Here is an 18,483-nt window from a genome sequence, read left to right as displayed (position 1 = left end):
AATAAGATTCTGCTGTGAAGACAACAAAAAAAATTATGTCTATGTAACCTTTTCAATCCTGTCTTTTTCTTCATATGCTTCCTCTAGTTTTGATCGAATTTCTTCTTTCTCATTAAATGCTTTGAGCTCCAATGTCCTTGTTCGTTCCATCTCCAAAGTCATTTCACGACAGCTTTTCTCTTGGATTCTGAGAATATTTTTGGTCTCTTCTAATCTGCCAATATAAAAGAATCATAAAACATTAAAAACCAACAAAAATGTCATGCAACTGAATTCCTGAGTCAGTCTTGGACATGGAGGGAGGCTCCTTTAAAAGCATTATTTTGAGATATTGTATTTTCCTTAGAATTTAGTGCTAAAGAAAGGAAAAAATTCATTCTGCTTCACAGTTCTTGTGTTTGAGACTATCAACTAGGCAGTATTTTGGAGCTGCTCTTCTCTTTGGGAACTGTGCTGTTTGGAATCCTGGATATACAACTCCACTCATGATTGAAAACAGAAGCTTCACCTACAAGAGCACTTTGAATTAATTCACCTAAGGAATGTAAGTTTTCCAGCTAAACTCAGCTGCTCTATAGGTTCCCTCTATAAAATGCTTGTTTGTCTGTGGTTTTCCCCCCCTGACAGCCTCATTGCTCAGAAACATCTCTGAGCACTTCAGATGGTCTGAGCCTGCTTGGTTGGCCTGGTAAGAGAATGAGTACCACTTTTGATAGAATTAAAACATTTTCAGCAAATGAGGTCACAGGATATGAAACTGTGCCATCAAACTTAGCAGCCTGTCTATTGCTTCTATGAACTTGAGTAATTTTACAGATCAATTCAAATACTGCACACATGAAATTTCTGTCACCAGTTTGTTTTACTGAAGTGTGGTGTTTAAGACCTGTTCTGTGAACATTATTCATTTGCTGCATTTGGTAAGACATTTTCTTGATGAGAAAAGAATGTTTTCCCTCTGTCCATTATTTGCCTGTATGACACATTGTAGCACTGCTATGAAGTGTGTTTTGGAGATCAGACAGGAATGTAAAATCAGTGCATCAAATAGCAAAATAATCCCTAATTTCCAGTCTAGGGTTTCTGGAAAATTTAATGCAAATTACGTTTGAAATTACCACGTGCATAAGAACTACCTTCCTTCTTAAAAGAAGTTACTTACATAGAAAGCATTCCATCAAATGAAAATAACTCTTATGTTAGGAGATTCAGCCACAATAAATCCTTAAGCAATACAGATTAGGAAAAGAACAGCACGACAGACATTTTCAAAGTAATTTTTATCTACTGATTCAGTATTTTCTTTCTTTGCTATTATCCACCCAAGGTACAAAACACTTGAGTTTTGAGGACTACTTGCCTAATAGTGCAAAGACAATTTAGAAAGCCTCTAATAAAAAAAAAATCCATTTTTCAAGCTGAACCACAGAAATTTAAAAAAATAGCATAAACCCCAAATAATTACATTTTGTTTAAAATTATAAAACATTTTAAATATTAATAAAGAAATGAACAGTATTTCAATTTAATTTGAAAAGGAATGCTATTGCAATTCACTGCATATAAATAACTTTAAACAATTATAAACATCCCTTCCAATTCAAGTTTTTATGGTTCTACCCATTAAAGTATTGACCTGATATAATGCTATGTAGTAATAGGTGCTACTACCACCTACTGATGAGAAAGAGTAAGAACTCAAGGTATCTTGCTTAAGTGCAAATACTTCCAAATTATGTCTTTTGTAATTTCAGATTTTGGACTTCTATTGCTTAAATGTATCTTTTTTTCTGTCATTAATTAGTTTAATACTAACGTTCAGTTCAAGGAACAATACTTAGACTTACTCTGCTTTGATTTTCAGCATTTCTTCCACTGCTTTATTCTGGAAAAGTTCAAAAACATTAGATGCAGTCTTAATGTTGAATACACACACACACATATATGTTTAAAAATATTTGTTATTTAATTGATGCTACATATCTCATTCCAGATCATCCTGCTACCTAGTAGTTCACATCTCTAATATTCACTTTAAGTTCATCTCTTTGCTGTAAGCACTTGTTTCCCATTTCATGCCAGCACAGCTGACCCACAGCAGTGTCTCTGCCCACACACACAGCAGAGCTCTAACAGGGGGTTCTTCTGTCTGGGACATCCATGGAAACCTCTGCTGTGACATTAACTTCCCTTTGACAGAGGCTTGACATTAGCAAGTGACACAATCTTCACTTTCCAGCTCTGGGGATGAGTCAGATTTAGCGATCTGAATCTGTTTTTGCTAATTGTGAAATCTGACACCCAGTTCACTGGTGTTAGGCCAAGATAGAAATCCTAAGAGATAAGTCCCAGGCTGTGCCTCTTAGAATTCACTAGAAATTGGTGTTTGTTTTGCTGCCATGAAAACAAAAAAATCAAACCAAACCAACAAAAAAATCACATTAATACTTCACAGCAGGTCAACAGCAACTGACATGAGAAGGATAATATACCTTGGCAAGTCTCTCTTCAGCAATCTCTTCCTCCTTCTCTTTGAGGTACTGAATATCAAGATGTTTCTGATCACTATGAAATTCAAGAATGAGAAAAAAAAAGTTTCTCACAAACAGAGGAAGCCAGTTGTAAAAACATGTTATCCAGATTAAACCAGTAAGTATGTGTGCAGTTATTTTCACACATGTTCATACTCAAAATACTGAACATCATAAAAAAGCTCTGTAATGGTTTAAACTTCTAAATACATTTTCTTTCATCTGAGTATAAAGAAATTAATGTTTTAATGGAAACAATTACAAATATAATAAATATGCAACTTGTGTTTATTAGACAGCTGTGCTGGTTTTGGCTGGGGTAGAATGAATCATCTTCACAGCAGCCATTAGGAGGCTGTGTTTTGGATTTGTGCTGAACACAGGGTTGATAATGTAGAGATCTGTTTCTTATCGCTGAGCAGGGCTTGCACACAGCCAAAGCCTCTCCTGCCTTCCGTACTGCCACACTGGCTGGGAAGCTGGGGCTGTGTGGGAGGCTGGGAGGAGGCACAGCCAGGACAGGAGACCCAAAGTGACCAAAGGGACATTGCAGACCATGTGACATCATGTTCAGTGTATGACAAAGTGGGGGGAAAGGAGGAAGAGGGGATGTTTGGAGTGATGGTGCTTGTCTTCCCAAGTCAGTGTTGTGTGTGATGGGGCCCTGCTCTCCTGGAGATGGCTGAACACCTGCCTGCCCATGGGAAACAGGGAATGAATCCCTTGGTTTGCTTTGCTTGTATGCGTGTGTAACTTTCACTTTCCCTGGTAAACTGCCTTTATCTCAACCCACAAGTTTTCTGGGTTTTGCTCTCCCAATTCTCTCTCCCTGATCCCAGTGCTGGGGAGTGAGTGAGTGGCTGTGTGGGGCCTGGCTGCTGGCTGGGGCTAGACTACAAGAGCAGCTTTGGGATGGAGGTACATATTTTATTGTTTCACAGTGTTCATGTGTATGGAGACTGCAGACTTCCTACAGGATCACTGCTTAGTGGTCTTGCCAAGTCAAGAAGGTAAAAGCTTCTTGTATTCAAAAGACTTCACTAATTTTTATTTTGGTAGTTTTTAATCAACATGGATGGAAATAAGAAAACACATACAACTAAAATAACTCACTTGTAGTGTGCCATACAGGAAAAAGTTAATTGGTTAAGAGTTTTATAATTGCATCATATTACAATAAAACTACTGTTTTCATAAACTTAAAATCTTGTGAACAGATCAGGTAGGTTACTGAACAATGATGCTGTTTCTAAGGCTTTCTGCTTAGTTTGCAACAGACATTTGAAATTGTTGAATTGAAATGGAAATCAGAGTCAAACAACAATGGTTACATTGCCATGGAACACTGGATTCTGTGGCTTTGTTTTCAGTTTATGTAGGTTTTCTAGACCAAATTTTTCCACAATAAAAGCATTATTTTTATGTTCCTCACTTATTGGATTCCTGACTTGGGACCTTGGAATATAATTTGGATATGCACTAAGAGTTCCCTGCTCCTTTTAGTTGATAGGAGTTGTGGTTTGAATAGACCAAAGGCTAATTGTATACTGGAGGCTTTAAAATTTTATTTATGTCTATATTGAAAGTTGTGTTGCATTTATTTGGACATTCCTTATCTAATGGATCCATAACTGCACAAATGACACGGCAATATATAATACCCAGGAATTACTATGCATATAATGATTTTACATTGTTTCCATTCCCTTTATAAAACTTTATTGCATTTAAGAACTTGTGATTTAAGGGTTATAAAGTTTACAAGCCAGTAAATAATCTTCATAGAAAAGCTTGAGTCAATCTCTAAACAGGCAAACAACATAAGACTATACTTCAAATAAAACCTGTAAACTTTATCTTAAATATTTCAAGTTAAGAGAGATTTTTTGTGTTTTATTTTACTTTACCTGTTCTTGCTTGGTCTCTGAGCTTCTACAAGGCTCTGTAAGCTCCTGTTGTTCTCCAGCAATGTCTGCATTTCCTGACGCAAGTTCTCCAACTCATTTAATTGTTCCTAAGCAAGTGAATTCCAAAACATTTTATTCGAAGACCAAATTGCAATTCCTATTTTCATTTCTAGCTGAACTTGTTTTTGAGTAGAATGGAAGACAAAAAATATTTCTCAGAAAACAGGCATGGTTCTCTGGCAAATATACCCTTCCACCTATAGTTGTATTAGAAACTTTGAGAATAGTTTCAGCAGCAAAAATGATGTTACCATTTGACAATCATGAACACAAACCAGCACAGTCCTTGGGAAAATGAGATTTACAGACATCCCAAGCAAGTTGTCCCCAATTGTTCCCAGCCTAGGTAAAGGGAAAACCAAAAACTGCCTTCCTGCTTTAATGGACATACTACTAAGCAGAGCTCACTAAAAAAACCTGAACTCTGCAGTCTGTCTCATTTTGACCTTACAAATTGCCAGCAGAGATTAACTCATAGTACCTTCAGCCTTAGAATTTCATCATTTTTTGCTCTTCGTTCTTCATTCAGTTCATGCACAAGGTGCTCCAGATTTATCGCAGAGGCCCTTCGATCAGCTATTTCTTGCTCATGAGTTTCCAAAAGCTTGGCCAAATTCACATCAAAATTAGGAGGAGTTTTAGGACACTGGCAAATGAAAAAACCCAAACTATTACAAACTATTAGTAAAGGACTGTTTTCCCTATGTATTGATTACATGCTTTAATACTTCATTGGAGACATAAATTAATAAATTTCTGGCAGGCAAATCATCAATAATTACAAACTATGTGAAAATGTTTCTCTCAAATGCCATACCTGAGGAAATGTTACTGAAGATGAGTCCACAAAGCAATCTATTTGCTTCATCTTCAGTTCATATTCACTCTTCCTGTTCTCCAGTTCCACTGTTTTTTTGTCTAACTATTAGAAACACAGGAAGAATTAAAGTAGCTCATAATACACATAAAACAGGAAACAAAACAGCACTCAGATCTATATTTTGAGGAAATTTAAGTACACTACAAGTTATTTCAGATTAACAAAGACTTCACTTTTTATAACTCTTCTGTATTTAGTCAATCACTGTTAAACTCTCAATAGTTGTATGCAACAAGCATTTTTGAAAGGATCTATACATTTAACTACTTTGTAATTCATCTGAATTTTGTTCTTGTTAGTATTTGATTTTCTTGCCTTGCTAACACAATCTACCTTTCAAAGGGGATGCAAACACAGAAAAAAGCTATTATGAACTTGGTTGGCAAACACTACTGGTCAAAACATGATTTGATACAAAGATTTTAGTGATATAGATTCAGTTTCCCCAAGAGAACATGGTAACTTGACAAAAGAACTTCTCTTCCAAAAAATAACTTACTCGAGTCTTTGCCAACACAAATACATTACTTAGCACTATGAGTTGTGACAACTAGAGCTATAATTTGTACAAAGGTTTAACATAGCTATTTAGTCTGCAGCAGTTTCAAACCACTGCATAATTTACAGAGCTCAGCAGTTATCTCTATTGCATAATGATACCATTTGTAGATAAATGTTAAGCAGAGAAAAAGTTACACTGCTGATAACCTGAGGTTGCCCTGCTCTTACAGGTACTGATAATTTTACTCTGCTATCAGAGTACACATTTTTGTGATCTCCAGACAACAGTTTCAAAACATTAAAAGTTACCTAATCTTTGTTCAGAAGTTACTGAGCTACTACTTTCCTTTTACAAGAAGGAGCATTTCTCTTCACCAAGAGGACTATGTACCAGATGCTTTAAAATGACAAGTGAAACCTTTTTCAGAAGCTGCAACTGACCACAGCTCCCTCTCAATGAGCTGTGAATATTTCTTTGTTTTACCTGTTCCCTGAGTTCCTGGATTACAGCTTCTTTCTTTGCTATGTCTTCCTGTGCACACTGGAGCAATGCATGGTGTTTCTTAGAGGCCTCTGTCAGACTGGTCAGCTGATCAGCAGTATGATGCAATTCTTCATACAGAAGGTCCCTCTGTTTTAAGTTGTTGGATGTGTAAAAAAAGAAATATTAAAGTTATTGCTCTAAGTCAGTTGGTTTGAGATGTTTTGTCATTGGTGCTGAGATTGCTAACAGCTACAAGCATCTCCCTTTTCCTTCCACTTCTTCATCATGAATTGTGGGAAGCATTCATCTATAAATTTATTTTAGCATATTTTGATATCCTTGTCTTGGTTACAGAACAAAAAATGAGAACTTTTCCCCAGTATAGTGATAATTAAGATTCTAGTGGAAGATCTTTGGAATTAGTCACTATTTTAAAATATAAACTGTACTTCAAAAGAAACCAGAAAAGAATGTATAGATTTTAATCACACTGAAGTGATTACAGCTTTTTTTAGTGCACTGATATTCCACAGCTACCTTTACATTTACTCTAGGATTTATACTCCCACCCTATCTGATGGGGCATCATACCTAAACAAGATGTGTTAACACATAAGGAGAAACCTCATCTAGTATTTTAAATGCAACCTCAGATTAGTTCTTCTTGTCCAGTTAAGAAAGCATTAAGAAATTAGTAACTGAAGTATAAAGTGAAGGAGAAACACTATAATTTTATCAGGAGCCAGATATATCCAAGGATAACATTGAAACAGGAACTGGCACTAAGTTAAAAAAAGCCAAAAGCCCCAAAATGATCCATTTACTGGACAACTCAGCTTTGGTTTTCAGAATGTCACTTTTAGATATGACTATGAACACAATCTGTTTATTTTAAAACAGATTTACATGCTGTTTAATATCCTTTGAGAAACACAGTCTTCCTTGGAAGACTTTATTGGTGCTATCTGATGGGACCAGCAAATCTAATCACAGATGATCTTGTAGAAATTACATGTAAGGAGCTGCTAGTATTTTGACTGTTTGACATGTTAAACAACAAAATGGTGACAGCAGTAATAGAAAAGAGTTAAAGAAAAATATAATATTAAAAAGCAAAACCACATCTGAATCAAATGTGTGCCCTAGATATGCTTCCAGCAGGTGGAGCTTTTAGTTTAAATTATGAGCAAAGAAAAGATATTGCTGAATATAGTTCAGTGGGGGAAGAGACACTGTGGAACATAATATATTCTTCTACCTATTTTAATTTCTCAGCTGCATCATCTAAAGCTGCCATTAAATTCAGCTGATGATTCCTTAGTGGCCTTAACAAAATTAAACCAGGCTCTTAGCATAGGCTTTTATGAAGTAGCTTATAAAATATTTATGTCAAGTAACATGGTAATTTAACAGAATTTGTCAGGTATCTCATGAAAAATTCTTTTACGAACAGCTTAACTAGCTGTAGTTTGAACTAAAATGAGGTTAAGTTTTACATGAGCATTTTAAGCAAAACCACATCCAGTTGGTCTGGTTGAACAAATAATCATAAGACACCAATATTAGTGTTTTTACCTCAATGTTATCAGCTATTTCTCTTCCTTCCAAGGCTTCCTTCAGTTCTTCAATCTTCTTTTCCCGATCTTCTATGATTCCTATGCTTTCTTCTTTTGCAGCCAGAACAATATTATACTTGTACTAAAAAAAGCATTCAATCAGATTTTAAATATTTTAGAAAAACATCAGGTAAAGTTGGCAAACAGAAGCCAAATAAATGTACATCACAAATATTTTGATGAAAATTAAATTTAGAAATGAGTGACAATGACTAAAACCAGAATGATCTATTTTACGTGTTAAATTACACAAACTGTTTGTAGAGATTAGTTGTCAGAATGATATAAAAAGATTATTAACATGAATTAGCCACTACAATACATATTACCCACTAAAACCATTATTAAAGAGATAGCCATATTTAGAAATCTGTCTCATCAACATTTTTCTTCTATAGAACCTTTGGCATTCACAGTTCACACATATTATGTAAAGCATTCTGTTGGTTGCTCTATCTATTTTCGAACCAGACATATTTTAATAAAGCAGAGGCATCATATTTATTCATAGTTATTCAAATACACAGTTTTAGTTCTTTATACTTGTTTTCAGATGTAGAACATAGTAATACCAGCAACATAAAAATTCACTCCATCAAAAATGAATTTACAATTCAGCTTCAGTTGCTGAGGTCTTAAATTGCCAATTTCTGAGAAAATCTAGATGTGACTGTCAGCTGAGTGGGGTTTACAGTATGTGAATAGGTCCCTTTAGAGACACAGCTTTTTACCCACCACGTGGAGAGGGTTCACTTGTTGAGACAGCCTTAGGCTTAAAATGTTCAGAAGATTTCAACATGTCAAAACAAAGAAGTTTCCTTCCAAAACACTGCAGCAAGTTATACTGTCTGAGACCTGTGACTAGACATGCCATTGCATCCCATTCTAAAGAGCGATACCACGTCCTTCAAAATGACAGAACTTACATTTATATCCTCGAGCTCTCTTGTCAGCCCATCTATGGACTCAGTTTTATGATTAATTGAAGACCTCAGCTCCTGGATCTGTCTCATCAAGTCAGTTACAACTTCCTGCAACATAAAAAAATTAATCCTGATAAAATCCATATAAAATCCATATAATGTATAACTGGACTTTTTTGATATATAATTTGTCAATCCGAAACTTTAATCAATCAGGTAAAAATGAGTCCTCAAACTGCACATATAAAAAATAAACAGAAAATTCATTGCTAAATCACTGGCTTTTGTTCTAAGCACTTAAAGAAAGAGCCAAATAACCTGCAGTGTTCATTAGAAGAGAAGATTGGCCTGCTGATTTAGTCTTAGTAATGCTTTACTAATAGGAGAACAGAACTACTATAATTGAAGGGTTGTTTGTAATGGAAAAAGGCACATTCAAGAAACACCAGTGCACTGATAATACCAGGTGATTCTGACCTTGTGCATGTCAGATTTTTGGGTTTATGATGGAAAAAGCAATACTTACCATTCCATCATGCCAGGCAGTAAACACACTGTGTGATTTCTTATGGCTGTTTTATAGACAGCACATGTGCTTGCAGTAGGGGAACTCAGCTTTCATACTACAACAGTCTTTACATAAAGAAGTGCTTTGATTTTACTTATAATGTGACACACAGTCACATCTTACAACACCTTTCTTACCTTTTCCATCTGCCCATTACAACAGAGCCCTGACTGGAAGGCTCTGTTAATCATCTGGGGAGTTATGCATTGTTTAGGCATTGAATGTTTTGTCCAGTAGACAGTTTTATCTTCATTTTTTTTTTAACCTTCAGTCAAGTTGTCTTTTCTCTGAATGCAGACCAGTTTCCTACCTCCCTACAAACTCCGTGCTAGGAAAAAGTAGGATTTCTTTTACTTGGCAATTAGCTAAAATAGCCAGGATTGCCTAAAAGCACAAAATTAATAAGCAGCACAGGAAGGCTCTGGTCTTTCATCTCTACTACAGAACATAGTTACCCACAAGAGTGTGTATCAGTAACAGAAATAAGCCCAAACCTTATCTGTATCATTTGTTTTCTTCAAAGAAGCAATAGTCTCTTCAGCAGCAGCGAGCTCCTGTTCCAACATCTTCAGTTTTGCTTCCTAGAGGAAAGAATATTTGTGAAAGAATGTCTTCACTACCTTTGTTGTATTTTATACAGCACCAAGTAATGAAAAAAAAAAAAAAGGAAGTAAGTTGTTAAACTTACCTAAAAAATGAACCAGTAGCTTAACAAAACAATATGTAGCCTGAGCACTCTACATTTATTTTGCTGGTAATCAAGCTAACAGTCTGTACACCAATAAAATTGTTCTTAATGCCCAAGGAAAGCCACAAACACACAATTCACACATTCAAAATCTACTGTTGTACCTGCTGCTCACACTGTGTCTCCAATTCTGAAAATGGTTTCTCCACCCGTCCTTTTTCAAGTATTTTCAACAGCTCCCTGGTAAAAATAAAAACATGCTTTGACTATATTTCTCACTAGAAATATAATCAAACTTTAAAAAGAACAAAGTGATATGAGTTTATTTTATTTGCACTTAACTTTTTTAAGTTCTTCAGTTATCACCTTTTCAGTGCTATACAAAAGTCTAATACTTTAGTTACTAGCCTTACACTGCTACCAGTGGCAGAATTTTATCTTTAACATGAAAAACTATACAATAAAATTACTTTAAACAAAAATGAATTGCTGTTCTGATTTAGGTGAAATAAAAACCCATCTGGAGTAAAACATCTCTAGAAATGGGATCCCCATCTAAATACAACATATAGCACCAATGAGGTCAAATGAAAATATACCCCATTGCTAATTAAAACTTACTTTGAATTGTTTTCTTTGTCTTCTTGTAATTGCAATGTTAGTTTTTCATTATGTTCTTTTTCTGCTTTCAGAAGCTGCAAAAGGTTCTAGAATATCAAAATATATGTTTGCTATAAGAAGTTACAATATAAGGTCTCTAAAGCAATTTAAAACAAAATAAACATCTAAACAAATCCTTAAGATGACTGAAAAAACCCAACCACCCCAGAAAACCTTAATTGGAAACTGGAAGATCTTTAGTTTGTCCTGAAGACGTTCAAAAGCAAACTCTTATTTATATTAAGTAATCAAATCTTTTCACCTGCCATTAATAATAGTTTCATATAGCTATGATGTTCCTCAATATTCAAGGCTGTGAGGGGAAAATTTTGAATTTTCCATTGTAAATTAATTGGAGGGCATTTTAAAATTCTGTATTTGTTCAAAATACTGAAGTATACAGAGTTTAAACCAATAATATTCAATCTGTCAGCATTCTCTTAAACACTAACAAGGAAAATTTATATGACATTTGCCGAGCAGGCACCAAATACCCTGCAGAAACACAGGCAAAATTATTTGCAAAATCCCTTGAGGAACCTTGCTGCTGTTCTGCAGTCACTGCAGTCTGACAAGCTTTCAAGGACAGTATCAACTAAATTGCAGCACAGTGATCCACCACAAGCCATAGATCATTTTAACAAGATCACATCTACTATGAAAATTTTTAAGAATCTGCTTTTAAAGATAGAATAATTAGGCTAGTCTTGACTAGCCCTGAGATAAAAGGTCATGTCAGCATTTCAATGTCAAGATTCCTTTCCAAAGAAGCATCTTATTCCTTTAGTAATTAACCCATCTCCCTCAACATTTCCAGAGCAATTTCTTCAGCCTAAAAACTTACTATGTATGATGCTACTGGATATTTCTGATAGCCTGTGGTTGCAAAAGTCTTGCACTAAGTTTGGAAAAAGAATTTTCTTTTTTGGAAAAGAAAAAGAAAAGAAAAGAATTTTCTTTTTTGGAAAAAGAAAATTTCATCTTCCAAATGAAATCACGAAGAAACCTATTAGTACTGTGGAATGTTATCAGTGATACAATAATAGAAATTAGGCAGTCTGGGTTCTGTATAATCAAGTCCTTTAAAATCCTTGACTGTCTTACACTCAGCTCAGTTTTCATTGCTTCTGCTTCCTGCTTCCCCTCCTCAAGTTGTTGCTTCAGCTGGTCTGTCTCAAACTTGGCCACCTCCTGCAAATTGTCGTAGTCATCCTGCAGGCTTGCCTTTTCTTCAAGAATCTTTTCATGTTCTAGCCTTCATAAAAAAACCCAGACCAAATAAACTAGTAAGGGTTTGTGTCCTTATAAAAATACTCCAATCAACTGTATTTTAAAATATTCAGATAATATACAGAGGGAAAGAATACTCTCCAAACAGACACAGAATGCACCAATACAATCACAGCATTTAATTTCAGTTCCAGATTTCTGGTCTTACAATGCCTCACTCAAAAAATTACTTCAGCTAAGACATGAGCTGCTATAATACAAAATGTAGTGAAGTTTTCCAGGAATAAAGAACAAACCCAAAACATAAAACCAAAGCACAACAAAACAAACTAAACAAAACAGCAACAAAACCCAACATAACTAAATCACATGAGTAATTAAAAATCATACTGATTGTCCTCTCCTGATGATAATTGCAATTATTGCAGACAAGGCAATGAGCTTTTCTGGCTTTGATACTCAAACTTCAGTTATTTTTTGTGATTTCTTTCTGCTTGAAACTTTTAGAGTGGTATCATTATGTCACCTGCTTCATGTGACCAGACTGACAAACTGTCCACTTAACTTCTGGAGAGCAGCAAGTTTATAGATATATCCTATTTAATGAGAAAATTATATAGGAAAGCAAAATTAAGGCAGGCACATTTTGCTTTCTCTCTAATAATTCCACCATGTTGCCTGAAATAGGCATGAAAGAACAGAGCAAAAAAAACCCCAATCAAACAACCCAAACAACCAAATACCCCCAACAAACAAACAAACAAACAAACAAGCAAAGAACAAACACAGACTTTAGAGAAAACATGTGAAGTGTAAGTTCACACACAGGAGAGGATGACTAAATCACTGGATGCATCCAGAAGGGATGACAATTCATTGTACCAAACTGCCAACATACCTGACACTGTCCAGCTGGAACTGGACATCCATATGTCTACCAGAAAGCTGACTTATTTCTTTCTCTTGCTTTTCCCTAAAGGCATTATATTCCAGTTTTACATCAGACAGCTCCTTGTCTGCAGACTGCAGGACAATGCGCAAGTCATGGACTTCACTTGTCAATACTGTCAAAAAACCCCAAAATAATTGACATGTTATTTGGAAAACTGTTTTAGATAAAGGACACATAATGCTACAGAACCTGCTGGGATCACAAAGCTTTGCATGTTTTCAAAGGAATTAATCTCAAAAGTCACACACAAAAAGGCTTCATGAATGGAAAGGGTCAACAAAACACTGACTTTAAAGGTGAATCAAAAGCATTCCAGACAATATCACTGTAATTTCCATAGACAATAGAGGTTTAATCCTTTGTTTTCATTTAATATTTTCATTTTAAATACTGTATCTTGTACCACCTCCACATTCAAAGACAGAACCATTTTGAATATTGTATACCGTGCAAGACTAGGCAAAGATGATAAGCAAGTATTAAAAATTGCTTTCTTTATAAGAAAAAAAAAAAAATCAAACCAGTACGTCTAACGCCCCAAATAGTTACTCAGCACGTGCTATTGTTGATTTAAAACAGTAAGACTACTCAAAACTTTTAATGAAATCTTAGTATTACAAAGACTTACAATCAGCATTGTTTTGACTTTCCTGAAGCTGCTTTTCAAGTGATTTTATCTGTTCAAGGAGCTCCTGGCGCTCTTTACTCCAGTCATTCCTTTCAGATGAAAGAAGCTTGAAAAGAAAAGTAGAATTTTTTAAATAGAAGGAAGTGTGGGATTGGGTAGGCCACACACTGTAACAATAATATAATGATGTATTAAAGCATTTCATCAACTGATTATAAACACATTTTTCTTTAAATTCAGTATTTGGTGACTCTGAAATCCCTCAAAGTCCAAGGAAAAAATAATATATATAACTGAAGACATTACTTTATCTAAAAAGTTCATTTAAAAGGAGCCCACAGCTTAGGAGCTGATATCACAGATATCACAAGTGAGACTGATGTGGAAAGAATACAGGCCTTATTTCCTTTTCTATGATAAACCAATCCTAACAATTAAGAAAGACTTGCAAAGATCTGATAGGTAGTTCTGACTGAGATGAGTATTTTCAGCATTCAAAGTTTAAAATTTCCTTGTCACTATAGCTGTTTTCCAGAAATCATGAAGTTTGCCAAACCCAACCACAACAGTGTTTATTTGCTTGTATCTAAGCTCAAGCAGACTTGGATTCACAAGATTTAAAGCAACAAAACCTAACTCAAAACTGCAGTGTTACGTCATATCAACCTTCTCTGCTCACTCCAACTCCAGGAGGTTGGATTAGATGACCTTTAAACCAAACCAAACTATTCCATGATTTTAAATCCTTATCTTCCTGCACAGCCCTGGGTTATGATGCTATGTAAATTTGTCAAAATGTGAGTAACCTTGCAAGACCTCACCAGACAAAACAGCAGTATGACTGCAGGATAGTTACATGAGCCTTGTATTACATTTTTCTCTCACCTCCTGTATTTGTACAGAGTGATGCTCCAGTTTATTAATATGCTGCTGGAGTTTCATATTCTTGCTTTCCTCTTCATCCAGCTTTGTCTGCATTGTGCTCAGTTGCTCCTGTGACACAACAGACACTCAAAATTAGAGCACCCATCTTGCACTTTTTTTCACATGCCATATGGCAGTCTGTGCTTATTAAATATAGAAAGTCAACAAGTCTCTATTTTTATGACCTGAACTAACAGAAAACAGAACACTCAGAAAATCATCTGGTATCTTAAGTAGCTGATTTCTCCTATTTCTAACTTAACTGCCAAAATACAAGAAAATCCATCAGTGAATACAAGGACTGAATCCAGAAAACACTTAGCTTTCAGACACATGTTTATCTTGGAAAAATAAGGCTTTAAAAAGAAATTATTCAAAATATACACTGGTTAAACTTCTTATAGGATCTCTGTACTATGGTAAGCATCAAAGAGGGGTCTTGGCTGCTGTGCCAAGTTAGCTCCAGCTTCTAGAGAGCAGTTAGCTCCAGCTTCTAGAGAGCAGCTCAGATAAATTTGTAGTGTTCTTTTATGTGACAAAAGACCCTCCCTGCCCACTAGAAAAGATACAAGACAATGTATAATGGTGGACAAGCATTATTTGGCAGGTTTCTTCAAATAATGCAGTATTATATATTAAGCTTGTGTATTGTTACAAATGTAGCTGTCAGCTTATAAAGAGTATTCCTCAGAGACAAGTTATCAGGTTTAAATAGAAAAAAATATGAACATCCTGCAACAAACTACTTATGATATTCAACCTTCGAATCATTTTCAGTATTTTTGTTGTAAATCCTCTTTCAAGTACAATGTATAGAGAACTGTTTAGAGTTAAGTATTAATGAGGGGCTTCAGTTTCCCATGCAAATCAAAATGCACTTGGTGCAGGGGAGGTACCTCATGGTAAAGCCTTCTTTTTTATAAAGTTGCACATACACTTCACTTTTTATTCAGAACATTCACCTGTGCCATTTTGAGCTCCTCAGCAATGGCTTCACATGCTTGTTCACTCATCTCTGGAGGAACTGGCTCTTTTAGAATGTCATCCATCATCTCTTCAGAATGCTGAAAATCTTCAAAATTATAATCTGGGCTTATTCGTGGCACAAGACGAGACCTTAGCTGGTAAGCTCTAGTTGGAGTGGTTATGCTCTGTTACAAAGATTACAAAGCAGTCTTTATTTTAACTGTAAAATGAAATTAAAACTCTGTCTGGTATTGTATTTTTTGAATTCTATAGGCAGAATAATTAAATAAAATACTTAAAGTGGCTAGCTCTGAACTACTATTACTTCTTCAGATTTGTCATCTGATGACAGCAGCAGCTATTCAGTTAATACTCCAGAATAAAAAATAGCCTATTTGGTTTATCACATATGGAGAACATTCCAGAAAACTAGTCAGGCTAAGGGATCACACAAATGACAGTCTGTACTCTTGCACAACTCAGGAGTAAGTAGTGTGTGGCCTTAAATAAACTCATTCTCCTACCTTAAGGTTTTCTCTGTGTAGCTTATGGAGCTGAGAGACTTCTTGGCGCTTGTGTGCTTTGGTTGCCTCCAGAATGTTTTCAAGATGCTGGTTGGCTTTCTGAAGGGATTGAAGCTCTGATTCCAGTTCCATCTGTTTTTTCCTGTTTAGGAAGTATTTTGCTACTGTCAAAATGACTTCCTATCAGTATATCAGAGTATGCCTTCCTATCAGTAAGGATACACTGCAGTATTGCCAATGAGCAAACTGCAGCTGAACTTTTACCCAAACACCAAAATGCATTATTTTGAGAAGAAAGCCACTACTGCTGAATTAAAAAGTAAAAAATAAGGTATAAAAAATTAAAAAGCTAAGCAGCTTATTTGTGCCTGCATAATGAAGCAAGCAGATGGATAACTAAACATGTCAGAAAAAAAATCCATTACATAGTAAGAAATAAGCTGAGAGCTCTGCAGTTCCTTTTATGAGAAAGTGATATCACCCATACCAATACGGTTTTAAGCTTTAAAAATGTTATCCAGTTATATGAGAAGTCTAAACTGGAGCTTGCCAGGATTAAAGAAAATCCTTTAAAGACTTTTTTTTTTTGAAAGTGCTGCTCTGTTAAGATTATTTTGCCCTCTAAGAGTACTTTAGCTGAAATCCAACAGTTGAGCAGAAATTTAGGAATAATTTTCGCTAGGTATTTTGCAGAACATGCTTTACTGTGATAGTTGCCATTACTGTCATAATGGTAGGGTCAAAGTCTATGCACAAATGGAAACATACTATTTAATCTCTTGGCAGTTTAATGCAATCATTTTCCCTCATGCTCTTGGCATCTGCAGCAAAACTTAGGGAACAGAGTAGAAGTTCTGACTGCAATTGGACAGCAGAAAAATCAGCATATGTTGTTTTTATGAAATTGCTATTTTACTCTACTTTTATTCAGTTGCAGCATATGTAACCTGTATGTAAAATTTCAGTCACTCTGAAACTGGAAACAAGTTTAAATTTAGTGAAATTTTTTGACTCCAAAGGCAGAAAAACAGATTTCTGTTTGACTGTACTCCACCAAGAAAATGTTGGTAATTGATAATAAAGTGCATACATACTAACAAGAAAGTAAGACATTCACAAAACATGGAACACATAAAATAGAAATCTATCTAATGGGCAGAAAAATAAAGTAATCAATATATAAAAATATAAAAAGATTACTGCAATTAAGGATATGGAGCAATTGATGGACTGCTGAATTGATAATCTCAGTAGATCATAACACTATTATTTATAAAGTTCATAGGATTTGCTACACAGAAACCTAACAATAAAAATACAGATTTGTACAATTGCCTAAAAGAGCAGAAAAGCATTTAAAGCTACTTTGTAAAAATAGAAGTGGGGAGGCAAAATTGTGCCTGATACTTTTAGAATTACACTTTAATTTCACTGAAATCAACAGAAAGCAACATTGTTAGGTACAATTAAAATAATTTTTTAAAAATCAGGTCCCTTTTGCCTTCCAGGCTTGCATTACATTTGCTGGAAATGCTATTTTTCTTCTATCTGCAGTTACAAGATCTAAATTTTTCAGAAATGGGGTTAATCAAGTGAAGTAATGTATTATTCACATGCATATGAACACTGAAGGTATTAGTGAGGCCATTCCCATTATCTTGTGATGCCCTCTAGGAGAACAATGACAGTAAATTCTTTACTACATTAATAAGGGCAAAGTAGAGCCTTACCTCATGTTTATGGATATAATGGATATAAATGTACTACTGACACCGTGTCTTGGCTCTGATTTGAATTAAACCTTTGTTCCCATAACAAGTCTCAAGATAACAGTTTTATTGCCTTCTTAAAAATCTTTGAAATTGAGATAAAAAATTAACCAACAGGTCAGCCAGTTTTCTCAGGTGCTTGAATTCTACATTTATGTTGACTCAAACTTGCAGACTTAAAGTGATTATATTACAAACTACTGTTGCACAAAACCAAACCTCCAAATACCCCTCTCATTTGCCCCTATCCCATCAATTCCTACTTCCTGTCAGTACCTCCACCTGTATTATTTCAATTACTGAAGACATCTGCTCTGCAAGGAAACTAAGCCAAATTCTCCCAGCACTGTTAGGGAGGTGACTACCAGAATTAAAGGGTATGTCCATCTCCTGCACGGTGTGAAGCATTTTTCTGCATCCTGCTATCAAGAGTGGCTTTGGAAAAGACAAGGAAACCTGCAGCAGTGCAGATGTACCTTCAGATTTAATGATGGCTGTTCCCTAGTCTGGCAATTAGCAAGTTCAACAGGAACATACCCTGGGTGTGCATACTATTATCCTCAAGCTGGCCCTTTCTTACATGCAAAGAACCAGCCTAGTTAGTATAATCAGGATCTGAGTCTTTCAAAAATCAATAAGAATAATGACTTAAAACCATTTAATTAGAGATAT

At 35.2% G+C, this 18,483-nt stretch overlaps 1 protein-coding gene across 1 annotated transcript in view; it reads right to left on the bottom strand.

Annotated features, from left to right (window-relative positions):
- The window catches only part of KIF15 (kinesin family member 15), a 33,881-nt gene that overhangs the window by 1,268 nt on the left and 14,130 nt on the right, over nucleotides 1-18,483 (bottom strand). The window contains exons 16-33 of the mRNA XM_026792714.2: nucleotides 16,043-16,184; nucleotides 15,515-15,703; nucleotides 14,514-14,621; nucleotides 13,629-13,734; nucleotides 12,947-13,112; nucleotides 11,923-12,073; nucleotides 10,780-10,865; nucleotides 10,323-10,398; nucleotides 9,965-10,051; nucleotides 8,906-9,010; nucleotides 7,939-8,061; nucleotides 6,364-6,510; nucleotides 5,316-5,420; nucleotides 4,980-5,144; nucleotides 4,439-4,545; nucleotides 2,493-2,565; nucleotides 1,848-1,885; nucleotides 49-214 (exon numbers count right to left, since the gene is read on the bottom strand). Of these exons, the coding sequence (XP_026648515.2) occupies nucleotides 49-214; nucleotides 1,848-1,885; nucleotides 2,493-2,565; nucleotides 4,439-4,545; nucleotides 4,980-5,144; nucleotides 5,316-5,420; nucleotides 6,364-6,510; nucleotides 7,939-8,061; nucleotides 8,906-9,010; nucleotides 9,965-10,051; nucleotides 10,323-10,398; nucleotides 10,780-10,865; nucleotides 11,923-12,073; nucleotides 12,947-13,112; nucleotides 13,629-13,734; nucleotides 14,514-14,621; nucleotides 15,515-15,703; nucleotides 16,043-16,184 (2,140 nt within the window). The remainder of the gene's footprint in view (nucleotides 1-48; nucleotides 215-1,847; nucleotides 1,886-2,492; nucleotides 2,566-4,438; nucleotides 4,546-4,979; nucleotides 5,145-5,315; nucleotides 5,421-6,363; nucleotides 6,511-7,938; nucleotides 8,062-8,905; nucleotides 9,011-9,964; nucleotides 10,052-10,322; nucleotides 10,399-10,779; nucleotides 10,866-11,922; nucleotides 12,074-12,946; nucleotides 13,113-13,628; nucleotides 13,735-14,513; nucleotides 14,622-15,514; nucleotides 15,704-16,042; nucleotides 16,185-18,483) is intronic.

This window comes from Zonotrichia albicollis, chromosome 1 (assembly GCF_047830755.1).
Source record: "Zonotrichia albicollis isolate bZonAlb1 chromosome 1, bZonAlb1.hap1, whole genome shotgun sequence".
Lineage (NCBI taxonomy): Eukaryota > Metazoa > Chordata > Aves > Passeriformes > Passerellidae > Zonotrichia > Zonotrichia albicollis.
Note: the sequence above shows the minus strand (reverse complement) of the source record. Positions and strands in the feature narration are given on the sequence as shown.